This window comes from Notechis scutatus, chromosome 2 (assembly GCF_049901735.1).
Source record: "Notechis scutatus isolate UNSWTSFEM ecotype Mainland chromosome 2, rNotScu1.2, whole genome shotgun sequence".
NCBI lineage: Eukaryota > Metazoa > Chordata > Lepidosauria > Squamata > Elapidae > Notechis > Notechis scutatus.
Window position 1 is genome coordinate 141,377,232 of NC_142010.1, and position 12,761 is coordinate 141,389,992.

Genomic DNA, 12,761 nt, shown 5'->3' on the forward strand with positions numbered 1-12,761 from the left:
TCTGCCTATGTAGCAATAGTTTGTTATGTATTGCTTTAATTCACACAGTAAACCTGACCTGAAATAAATATTGCAAAGGGGAGCATATAATCCCTCCAATGGTGGGAAAGCCATAAGTAGATTTCCTAGCCTTGCTTTTTTTTTCACCTCTGCAGCAGCCTCATAATAAAGAAATTAAACGGGGCAGAATTTTCCTGGCATAGAAATCAATGGCAGGGAGATGACTTCCCTGCTTCATCTGTGTAATCTCAGCTGCTAAAGTCAGCAGGAGAGTGTGGGCCAATCTAGAAAAAAAAAAAATAAAGAAAGCAAAAATAAAAAGCATATTTGGACATGGTCTAATCCTACATAGAACAAACAGAACAGAAATAGCAATGTGGCACAGATTGCGAGTTTGGTTGAAGCCAAGCAGATCTGGCTTTGATTAATATCTTGATGGGAGACAGAAGGTGGCTTCAGGAATGTACTAATATATCAAAACAGGATCAACACATTTCTTTTTTTAAAAAAAACCAGAAGAATCCTATTTTAGCAGTTGCAGCCTGGCGTGAAGAAAGTGAAGCTTCTCTCCAGACCAGGGACGCAATGACTCAGTGGCTTAAGGAGTAGAGATGGTCTTTCTTCCAGTGGTTCAAACCCTAGCACCAAATAGTGGGGTGAGCTTCCGTCACTCACCTCATCTTCTGCCCACCTAGCAGTTCAAAAGCATGTTACATGCAAGTAGATAAATAGGCACCACTTTGGTGGGGAGAGCTAGCGTTTCATGTGGATGGTTAGAATCCTGCTGACGATGTTCCTTTCAAGGTGCAACGCCCATTTGCAAGGCAGCTTCAGTGGAGGGACACTGCAGGAGAGCCGCAGAGGTAGCTCGTCCCCTGTGGCACACCTTGGAAAATGCACAAGTGTGAACCCAACAGGACTAGCAGTCTTAAGCAGTCAAACTACTACTCTGTATTAGTGTATTAGCATTGTACTCTCCTGGCTAATGTGCCCCCAAAAATAAAAAACAAAAAAAAAACACAGGGCGGGGGGGGGGGGGCAAAAAAGTTTAACTGGAGATAGTGATAGTGAAGACATAGTAACAGTAACAGAGTTGGAAGGGATCTTGGAGGCCATCTAGTCCAACCCCCTGCTCATACACGAGGCCAGATATAGCCCTCCATTGCATGGGAGTGCTGCTGGAAGAAACCTTGACCAAGTTGTAAGTGAGCCACCAAGCAGCTCAGATCTGGAGCCGCACCCTAGCCATACTGACAGTCATTTGGCCCCCTTTCTGCATGCATAGAGTTGTCCTTTTCCTCAAAGGCCATTCCAGCTGTCTCATTAATCTCAGCTCTTGAGCAATAGGACAGGCAAAGCACTTCCACAGGAAGCCATGGTGAAAGTGGGTGGGGCCCAAATCCATTCCACCCCAGGCAATTTAAAAGCTATCAATTATTTTGCTGGACGCCTCGAACAAACAAAAGAGAAAAACAATGACTTAAGCACGCACACAAGACCTTCCAATTGTCTGTTTTGCAGTTGGACTCTCAATGGCTGTAATAGATCATTCAGGGTTTCCAAAGGAGAAGCAGATATCATCCTTCATCAGATCATTGCGCAGAACCCTTGCTTCGTGTGGGGCCACTAAAAAGTGGCCAGATGCAAAGGAGGAGGAGTGGAGACGGCAAATATTTCACAACTGGATAGCAGATGGAATTCCAGCAGGTTCTGCTTTTTTCCCCTTTATGCACCCTTCTTTGCTTGAGTGCACATTGTGTCCATTTCAAAAAGGATGTTTCAGCAGAACTATAGAAGTTTCGAAATAACCCACAAAGCAACCTCTATCCCTCAGTGGGCAGAGGCAACTTCCCCATTTGGGACAGGTTGGTTGACAAGGTAAAATAATCAAATCAACTAGAAAAAGAGGCACGTGTCTTATATTTTGGTGACTCTCTGGAGAAAAGGTCTCCAACTCTTTTTGACTGTGCAACCTTAGTAGTAATACGTTTTGAGCCCGCACTCTGAATACATGTTTAATTCTTTATTTATACATTATATACACACATTGCGGTACTAATAGATGAGGTACATTGTAAAACATTCTGTCTCGTACTTTGTATATTAATTAGCATATCTTTCTTTAGATTAAAAAAATAAATAAAAAATCTTTCATATTTTGGTAGATGTTGCTACTCTAAGTAGACTTTTTGCCTTCTAATTTCTTTATCTAACAACAAGGGCACAAAAAAAGATATTTATGTCTACCCATTCTTCTACTTAAATATCCATTTTTGATCTTTTCTCATATGAGCAGCACAACCAAAATTTTAGATAGATATTAGGCAACCCAGGATAACCCATTGGGTTATCTTTTGAGAGATCAAAAAGAGGAGGGGGTCAATTTATTTTCCAAAGCACCAGAAGGCAAGACAAGAAACAATGGATGGAGACTAGTCAGAGAGAAGCAACAGGGAATTAAGGAGAAACTTCCTAAGAGTGAGGACAACTAACCAGTGGGACAGCTGGCCTTCAGAAGTTCTGGGTGCTTCATCACTGAAGTTTTTAAGAAGAGATTGGACAGTCACTTGTTGAAATGGTATAAGGTCTCCTGCTTGAGCAGGGGCTGGACTAGAAGACCTCCATGGTCCCTTCCAGTTATATTTTGATTGATTGAGCATATATCATAAATGAACTTCAAAAATAGGTCAATATTTCTTTACTTAAAGAGATAACCAGAATGACCATGGGAGCAGGAGCAATTTCCAACTTCTTGCTGACTTCCCCACTGACTTTGCTTATGGGAAACTGACAGGGAATGTTGGAAATCATGATTATATGACTGTTGGGATGCTGCAGCGGCCTCAATTTTGCAAATAAAACTGGTCTGACCATGGTGGAAATTTCAATTTCATAGGAGTAATGTGAACCAGATATGTCTATGTTTAAGATAGCAGGTTTTAGGTACCTTGAGGGAAAAATCGCTTCAATATAATGCGCTGTTTGGACTAACTTGAGGGTACAAACAGACAAACAGATGAATACAACAACAATTTTAGTAGTACATAGATATTACAAAGCATCTTTTATATGTTGTGATGCTTTAGCATACCACCTACATTCAAGGAATTATAATTATAATTATATACTCCATCATAAAAGAGATAATTATGATGAGAGCTAGGGGAAAATAGTGAGCGAAGGACTAGATTATTTATTAGGGATGGCAAATAAATGAATGGTCTCAAAGATTTGTGAGTTTGGATGAGAGATCCAAAGGGAGGGAAGAATCTTTCTCCAGTTGAACTTCATTTCTGATGACTGCATAAACCTATGCTATCTTCTTGGCAGCAATATGGAAGTAATTTGTCTTTTTTTTAAAGGATTTCTTTAGTTTCCAATTCTGGTTGGCAGTCCTGCGATTTTTTGGGGTGGTTTTCCATCCAAGTAATAACTGGATCCATCCTTCATAGCTTTACTGATTACTGAAGGACAGCTAAATGGGAGAAAGCAAAAGGGGCTGAATAGCTTCATTTGAGGAATTGGAAGACCTTGGAGAGCTGAGGGCGGGAGATTTGGCTGAAATAACTGAAAGATCTAGATACAATATAGGACTGGAGATATATGGGCTAAGCCTTAACTATGGCTTAGAATAGAGGGAATATATTTTTTCTCTATTCTAAGCTATAAAACAGGGCGTCAAAACTCGTGGAGTCACGTCATCATGTGATGATTACTTTTCCCCCCTTCGCTAAACTGGGGGTGGGGGTGGCCAGCAGGCCTCGAGTTTGACACCCCTGCTATAAAATATGTTTTCAAGATAAGAGATCCAAGGTCTTTCCAGATAGGCCTGGAAAAACTTTTGCATGAAAACCTGACAGCAGCTTTTACTGTTAGTAAGGGTCAAATACAAAACTTACCCAGGTATTGTGAAAACAAGGAGAAAGAGTTTTTACTTGATCTGGGAGCAGTCAGGATGTTGGAATTTGAGGAGGAGCTCAAGAAGTGAAGAGTTTTTGGCATTGGAACGCAAAACAGAAATAACACATAATAATACAAAAGTATGTACTATGTACACATGCAACTGGTGTACAGACAATCCATGCCTACCACAAAGAGAGAGCAAGTTGCCTCACCAGACAATCCTTTATGAAGGGCAACATTTGAAGTATTAATGGGAACCTGGCATGGTCAGTATATATTTGCTCTTAGATGCAAACCCAAGGTGGAGTTTCCTAGTCTTCCACCACTCAGAGTGAAGCTCAGTCAGTCAATTATGTTTGATTTACAAATGTCCCCTGTTGGCTGCCACAGAAGATCGGTAAAATACAATAAGAAGAAGAACAGAAGTGAAAAATTCAGGATTTAGTCCTCAGTGAAAATGTAGATGCAATTTCGTGACAGTCAGGAGGGCAAATGAAGGTCAAAGAACTTAGCCATGAGGAGAAGGGGTGTACAGCTCCCAACATGTTAGCGATGCCAGTGGATTTTCTGGGTAAACTTGTAAATCACTCCTTTATAGGCCTCACGGAACTGCCGGTTCATGGCTGCATAAAGTAGAGGGTTAATACAGCTGTTCAGCCATGTCAGATTGGCAGCAATCACGTGCAGGAGAGTGGGAGCCTTGTTTTTGGCATCAAAGATGTTGATGAGCAAAAAAGGGACATAGCAAAGAACAAAGAAAATAAAAACCACAAAGCACATGCGGGTCACCCGCTGGAAGTCGGAGTTGCTATCCTTGGGTTTGCAGAGGGTCGCTTTCTTTGATGGGACCACAGGCTGAGCTGCAGGAGGAGCCGTGCTGCTGTCCAAACTCGGGGGAATGCTCGTCTTGGATGTGGGCTCAGAGGGCATACTCTCACAGGATTGCTGTGAAGCAGCTGCACTGTCCACCCCACTGTCCAGCTCGTGGTACTGTCCTGGTGTAGTTGAGTTGGTTCCAGCTACATGAGCTCCCTTCAAGCTGGCCTTCTTCAGCTTGTATTGATCCAAGGCCTGGGCAGCACTCTTGACTTTGCGATGGATGAGGAAATAAAAGATGCCAACACAGCTCAGTCCCACCACAAAGTAGAAGCCCAGGAGAATGGTGGTGTAGGGCTTCCCACGGATGCGATGGAAGCTGCAGGTACAGACTTTGGGGACCAAGACATAAACATGCCACAGGGGGGCAAAACTGACAATTCCAACCACCCAGCTCCCCAGGGAAATTAGTATCACTCCCACACGGGTGAAGATACGGTCAAAGAGAGCCGTGTTGGCAATGAGGAGGTAGCGGCTCACTGCTATGAGACAGAGAGTCAAGATGGAGACCGAGTTGGAGACAAACAGCAGCATCCCAAAGACACGGCAGAAATCAGCACCCGCCCTCCAGTAGAGATTCAGGTAGGAGTCAATGGAAAAGGGCTGCAAAAAGGTGCAATACAGGATGTCGGCCAAAGTCAAGTTGACAATGAGAACGTTGAAGCGTGTTTGCAGTTTGGGGTCAACAGCATATGCTAACAGAGTTAATATATTGCCCACTGTGCCCACTATTGTGACCACAATGCCCCAGCTCACTGACAGGTAGCGGTAACCAACAAGGGATGGGTCATAGCAGGAGAAGTTGCTAGCAGGATTTTCCATCTTGGCAGGAAGTGGTCCCAACTAGGCCTCCCTCTGGGGGAAAGCTTGGAAGCAACCACAGCAGTATTGGTTCTAGAAGAAAGGCGAGATGGACAGAATTAACCCAAAGTAAGTTCTAATTAACAGAGATTTCAGCGCAGGCATAAGGATTGTCATTCAATATATAATATACATCATGTATAAAATTAAATATGTAATCAATTCATAAGATTGTTGGGTAGAGGCCATCATTAAAGCCAATAGCATAAATACTATTTGCAAAGGGTAAATGCATTGGAAGATAGAATTCTACAGATGGGTCTTAGCCTTGGTAACGGAGAACCAAATGTCCATTCATAAACAATATATCTCTGATGATCATATGTGGTTTACTCTGTTTTTCCAGAGTTTTTCCAGATCCAGTTTACTATCTCTGAGCCACTATCAACCAAATGGCTTGTTTATCCAGGGAAGCTTTCATAAAAGTAACACAACTTATTTTTTTTAGAAGAAAATCATCCATTAGACAGGGTGGTCAAGTCCATTCCAGAAGTGGTATTCAGCAGGTTCTGACCAGTTCTGGAGAACTGGTAGTGGAAATTTTGAGCAGTTCGGAGAACCGGAGAATCTCTGACTAGAGATTTTACAGTATCCTTCCCCTGCCATGCCAGCAAGCCACACCCACTGAACTTGTGGTAAAAAAAAGTTGAATCCCACCACTGGTCCATTCAGTTTAAATATATACTATATTGTGAAATTATTGTTATATCATGAAATACTGGGGGGCATTTCATAACAGTATCACTTCTAAACACTCTAACAATATTGGTCCCAAACAATCTTATCTTCTGGGCTTTCTCCCAATAGATTATTGACACCAGATCATTTCAGGGGCAGGGTTTGCTATGCTCCTCGAGAGAAAAATTTCCTGTGTCCTTTGGAAATTCCAATATGATGATCAAAAGAAGATTGGAAAACATTGGAGATCAACAAGCAACAAATATTCTGCTAGCCTTCCACAATTACCATGATTAAACCTACTACAGTACTTATTTTATTTTATGCACATGCACACACGTACTTGCAACATAATTCCTTTCAGGGAACAGAGATAAAAGTTTTAACCCATTTCTTCTTCCTTATTGGGCCTAATTGGGATATTGGCAAGGAAACTTTTTTCAAATTGTTTCCTTTTTTTATATCATTTTATTAATTGTTGACTTCTCCCAAAGATAAGATGTAAAGAATAATTAAGTGCACCACCCAAACTCTCAAGAGCTCTAGAGTATCACCCTGGCATCTAAAACATTAGTAATTTTCATTTAAGAAGGAAAAGCTTTTTAATGCAATCTTCTCCAATCTTCATCAATTGTGATGACACTTGAAGAATAGTATGTTGGAGATATAGAAGAATGTCTTAAGATCCTGAATAGTCTTCCTATACAATTCTATTAAGTTCATTGCCAACAAAATCTCAACCCTTTTGACAAACTGGATCCTTTTATACTATAGAACTCTGGTGGCAAAATGTTCATTTAAACTTCCGGTTTGTCGGCCATGAGGCGGCAGGGATTTGCGGCTGCGCGATCCCTGCCGCGCTAGCCGTTTTTGGGGCTCCGACCCAGCCGGGTACGGAGCTAGGCTGACCCTGCAGGGGCAGCCGAAGGTAGGGGGATCCGGAGAAGGGTTTGGGGTGCTGCAGACCCCCTCCCTGGCCGGCAGAACCCCTTTTCCCAGGACGGTGCAGCGGCGGTCCGTAATGGCCGCCACAAAGAAGCTGGCAGCCGGGTAAGAATGCGCAGGAGGAAGTGGAGAAAGTGATTGAGAGGAGAAAGTTTTTCTTGGCTCCTAGGACTCTAAGACATATTTAATAAAATTCCTGAAAAGTATGACTTTCTGAATAATACCTGCCAGAAGAGGAAAAAAGCGGCTGCTTGAAGGTGCTGAAAGGATAGCTTTCCCTCTTTTCCTACGGAATAAATAACTGGATATTAAGAAACCTATTTTTAGGTGGAAATTGGTTTTAAGCGATGAGTGGGAAGAGAGAGGATTAAAAAGAAAATATTTGTATGCTAAGATTTGTTGGAGCAGATGCCTTAAGGATTTGAAGACTAGAATATATTGTAACAAGACTTTAAACAGATTATGGACTTTCTTTCTCTTTGATTGATATCACCCCAGAAGGAGAAAGTGAGAACTCTGCCTTGGTTTGGACTGATTGATAACTTTGGGACTGTTCTATCTTTTTTATTTTCTTTTGAATATTCTGGTTGTTGTAAGAAGAAAGAAGGAGAAAAGAAAAGAAAAGATTTATAATGGCTCTTTCTGTTGAGGAACTAAGAAATGGTGTGGAAGAAGCTTTCCTTTTCTTAGAAATGGCGCTTACTAATTATCAACAAAAATTACAACAGATGAAGACAGCAGAGGAACAAGAAAGAAAGGAAGGAGCCATCTTTAATGAATCTCAGAAAAAGAAAGAGAGAAAGAAAAGAAAAGAAGAGAAAAGAAGAAAACTAAAGGATTTAAGGACTTAAGATCTAAAAAAACATTTAAGAAAGGGAAAAATAAAGTGCAAAACCAATATGATGATTGTAAACAAAGGGAAAAGAAATACGACAGAGAAGGGAAGCCGGTAAGGCAGAGGCTAGAAGAAGGGGGTAGAAAGGTTTGTTGGGAAAAGAAAGAAAGGGAAAAGGTGGAGAAAAGCTACAACGTTTTGAAATTAAATGGAAAAAAGGAATTTTTATGGATAATGGATAAAGTATAATTTAAAAAAAAAAAAAAGATTTTGCAAGGTACATAAGATGAGATGGTAGTATTGCAATGGTTTAAGAGTTGATAAGAGATTAAAATGTTAAAATGTTTAAAAATGATTGGTTTTAAAACTTAATAATAGGAGAGGTTTAGAATATTGTTTTAATTAAAGAGTTTAATAAAATTATGGTATTGATGTTATTATAAAATTTTTATTATAGTATTTCTTTTTAATATTTGGATTTATTCTCTAATTATGCACTTAATTGTGTTGGATGTATTAGTTAGATAGAATGTACCAAGCAAAATCTGATTGGGTATTAGATATTATTTTAAAGATTAATTTGATTAACTTAGGGGGAGATAGAAAGGCATCATACTCTGATTAATGATTTCAGGAGAAACTGATTTTCTTTTTTTCATAAGGGATGAGACAAAGGGATGATAAAAAATGGACAAAAGATACAAATATAATGATTTAAACTAAGATGATTAATTAAGGTAGAATTAAGAAGTGTGAAATATGTGGAGAAGTTAATATAGAAGGCTTAGAATGGTAAATAAAATAAGTAATGATATGTAAGATGAGCATGAATATAATTGAAGTCCATGAAGAGAGAGACACCTGGGTCCAAGTTACTTTCCAAAAAGATAATTTTTTTATGTTTTGTGTGTTGTGTGTATATGTCTTTTTGGGGGAGAATTGGTAAAAACTTGTAGAAATATAGAATGAGAATAATGGTAACTAAGTCAGAAAGAAACAGATGAAATAATAATAATGATATTGAATAAGAGTAAAGAGAAGTAAAGAGAAATTGAATAAGAGGTTTTGGTATATTATATGGAAATGGTTTAAAACAGAGTCATAATTTATCTGACTTGTTAAATTTACAAGGGAAAAAGGTTTAAACATGTAATGAATAATGATAATTTGTGTGTTTTAAAAATTAATAAAACTTGTTTTTTTTTTTTTTTAAAAAGACTTTCCTCCCCTTCTCTTTTCCATTTCCTTCTTCCCTTTCCTGTCATACTTTCTTATCACTTTTTGTCACTTGTGGGTTTTTCTCCTTTTTTCTTTGTCCATCAAATTCATTGTCCCAGGAAAGGGAGTGTTTGAGAAAAACCTGAACTATCCAAATTGCCAGTGAATGAATAATTATTAGTTTTACTTTCTTGATCGAAGAGCATTCATCTACCTGGCCATTTCCTATTGTGGCACAGCCTGGATACTGCTCCATGAAAATTGTTTTCCCTCTCCCCCGAAATTGGAAGGGAGAAAGATACTGCACTATCTTCTCTTCAGTAGTTCAAAAATCCTTCTTTCAACCTATTTTCTATCAAGACCTCTTTGGGGAAACAGATGGAAGTTATCCAGTCAACCCCACACTTTCAGCTGGTCTTCCATCAAGTTCAATGCTCTCCAGATTGCTGAATTATACAGTATGTCCTATACACCCTGCCCCTTCTTTTCAACAGCCAGAACTTCCCTCCCTGGCCAAGTCTTAAGAGTGATAAAATCTATCACTATAGACTTTTTCTGAGTTCTTGTGTGTGACAAAGAAACTAATCTGTAATCCTGAAGGATCCTTGGGTACTTCTGTTATCTCCCCACCCCTTATGAAAATCTATGGATTTGTGTCTTTTTGGTCAGTTGAGGCTTCCCCCCCCTTTTTTTTCTTTGACCATTGAATTCAATGTCTCCAGCATATTTGAACAGGAAGTAAGTAGATGACTTGTCTTCTGCAAGTTTCAGCTTCACGTTTCTGCCTGAAGCAAAATCTTGAAATTTGTTGGCAAATCTATGTATACATTGTTGAACAGATGCCAAACTTGACATGAGCAAAGAACTTCAGCTTGCAATGTACTTGCTGGAATTCCCTCTTTTACACAATATTTGGCGATGTAAGGAACCGTGTGCCCATTTCCCTTCAACAGGCTGTGAGGGTGGCACGCAATGAGGTCAGGAGTAAACAGAACCAAAAAAACCTTTGGAGGCTGATACAGGCATGGCTGAATGGAAGCTGTTCACTATAGCATTTCTTTCTGCCCACTCACCCCCTAAAATTACAGTTATGGTTATTCATGTTATTATTTTACTTTAACAATTTATTTTCTAATACAAAATGGTGTTTATCCCTAACAACATTAATTAATGATCACAGGAAGCCATCATTAAGATTTATAATTATGGGATTTAAAATTTGCCTTACTATACCCTCAATCTCCAACCAGTTTCACCCTGTTCCTGGTTCTTAAGAACATATTGATCCCCCAAAATCAACAATTAGTAAGTTTCACAGCAAGAAAATAAGTGTGATATGACAGCTTGAAGCTATCATGATATATTTAAGAACTGAGGCTGATGCATGCAATGTCTTCTCACAGACTTTCAGAATTCTACCCATACAGGAGGCATAGAAAGCAGCAAATAAATTCACAAAACAAGAAGCACACCGATAATTTCTCATTTTAGTTTTGTCTTGAATTTAACTTTCCTTATATGAAGTAAACAAAAATGACTTACTGGGAACACAAGAACCAGAAGACTCCAAGAGTTGAATGTTCAATGTCTGCTGTTCCCACAATCTCCACCCTTTTTATTTTTCGACACCCATATTTATAAAGGTTCCTCCCAGGCTTGAATTAGGAAAGAAAAGTCCCCGGTTTCCAAACTCCCTGAAGTAACTTCCTCTTGTGACACCCTTGAACGCCTATTCGCTAGACTGATATGTTCTTAGAGAACTTGCACAGATCCTGGCCTTTAAGAATGCCTGCAAACTCGCCCTCTGCAATTAGCATGAGTTTTAAAGGAGCCTCAATAAAGATTAAACATTAAACCTAACTTACGTGGGATGAAAAGGAGAGAGGCAAGGAAAAAATAGTGCTGATTCAGCCCAACCAATTTTGTTGACTTTCTGAGCAGAAAGCATACAAAAACTGAAAGGAAGGTACACTCATTGTCATTAAAGGTTTGCTATCTCAAATGTGCTCCTTTGTAATTCAGAGTTCAACTTTCCATTCCCCAAAGTCAAGGGTATATGTGTATCTACTGCATGTTAAAATCCTTTGTGTAGTGGCCTACAGTTTTTTTAAGGTCATCAGCATTTTATATAATAGGCACAGCTTTGTTCAAAGGATTTAGCATTCATGTGTGTGTGTGTGTGCATGTGTGTGCACGCATGCCCCTTCAAATCAGTGTTGACATCTGATGAAAAAAAAAATCCCTGCAGTTTTCTTGGCAAGATTTTGGGAAGTAGCTTGCCTCCTTCCTAAGGTTGAGCCAGAACGACTGGCTCAAGATCATCCAGCTGGCTTCATGTCTAAGATGAGACTAAAACTCACAGTCTCCCCATTTCTAATTTCATGCCCTGAACCACAAGACCAACTGGGCTTTTAGAATATGATAAGTATACCACATGATTTTTAGAGTAAGATAAATAACAAGGGAGTATATGGAAATAATTCCATCCTTCCTTGGTGGTGGTGCAACTGCTCACCTACGGAGAACAAAAAATAAAGGCAAGGGTTGGCCATTGTAGGAAGGAAGAGGATGCTCTAGTCCAGGGGTGTCCAACCTTGGCAACTTTGCTGGCTGAGGAATTCTGGGAGTTGAAGTCCACAAGTCTTAAAGTTGCCAAGGTTGGACACCCCTGCTCTAGTCTATACAGTGTATTGCTCTGTTCTAGTTGGGCTTTTTTTTTTTTTTTTTTTTGCATTCTGGTATACTGTGCAAAAGTTTCTCCTTCCTTCTCAAAACATTGTGCGAACAAAATGTTGGCACTTGTCATAAGAGAAGCCATTTTGTAGGCAGCTAGACTAATCAGAGAAGACAAAAGTACATTTCCAAAGGTCTGATTTACTAGCAAATGATGGACAATTGAAACAAGATGCCCTGTTTCCGGGAGATTGTGCATCCAAAGACTACCAGGTATGTCTTAGAAACATTAGAATTACAGGGCTGGAAGGGACCTCAAAGGTCTTCTAGTCCAAACCCCTACTCAAATAGAGTCCAGAGGTGGTTATTCAGCAGGTTCTGACCAGTTCTAGAGAACCAGTAGCGGAAATTTTGAGTAGTTCAGAGAACTGGCAAATTCCACCTCTGACTGGCCCCGCCCCCAATCTATTCTCTGCCTCCCAAGTCCCAGCTGATTGGCTGGGTCTTCTTTGGCTGCCCTGCACAGGAGAACGGAGCTGGAAAGCAGGTTAGTGCCAAGCCACGCCCACCAAGCCATGCCACGCCCACAGAACCGGTAGTAAAAAATATTGAATCCCACCACTGGTAGAGTCTTATACCATCCCAGTCAAATGGAACACAAAGATTGACTTTTCTTTCTGTACATGCCAATACCTGAGACTCTGTTGTTTTCTAGGCAAACCTAGTTATGTGAGATGCTGTTTCGATAGTATTTGTTTCTCTTTTCTTTAAA

General features: G+C 39.9%; 1 protein-coding gene across 1 annotated transcript; it reads right to left on the reverse strand.

The window, feature by feature from the left end:
* Nucleotides 1-2,010: 2,010 nt before the first annotated feature.
* Nucleotides 2,011-10,974, reverse strand: GPR84 (G protein-coupled receptor 84). The gene is made up of 2 exons (XM_026677370.2): nt 10,859-10,974; nt 2,011-5,673 (listed from the first exon to the last, which is right to left on the reverse strand). The coding sequence occupies exon 2, from the start codon at nt 5,599-5,601 to the stop codon at nt 4,450-4,452; it is 1,152 nt and encodes a 383-aa protein (XP_026533155.2). The 5' UTR covers nt 5,602-5,673; nt 10,859-10,974; the 3' UTR covers nt 2,011-4,449.
* Nucleotides 10,975-12,761: the final 1,787 nt, after the last annotated feature.

Excerpts from the sequence above, each read along its gene's own strand:
- GPR84 (XM_026677370.2), bottom strand. The coding sequence starts at position 5,601 with ATGGAAAATCCTGCTAGCAACTTCTCCTGCTATGACCCATCCCTTGTT.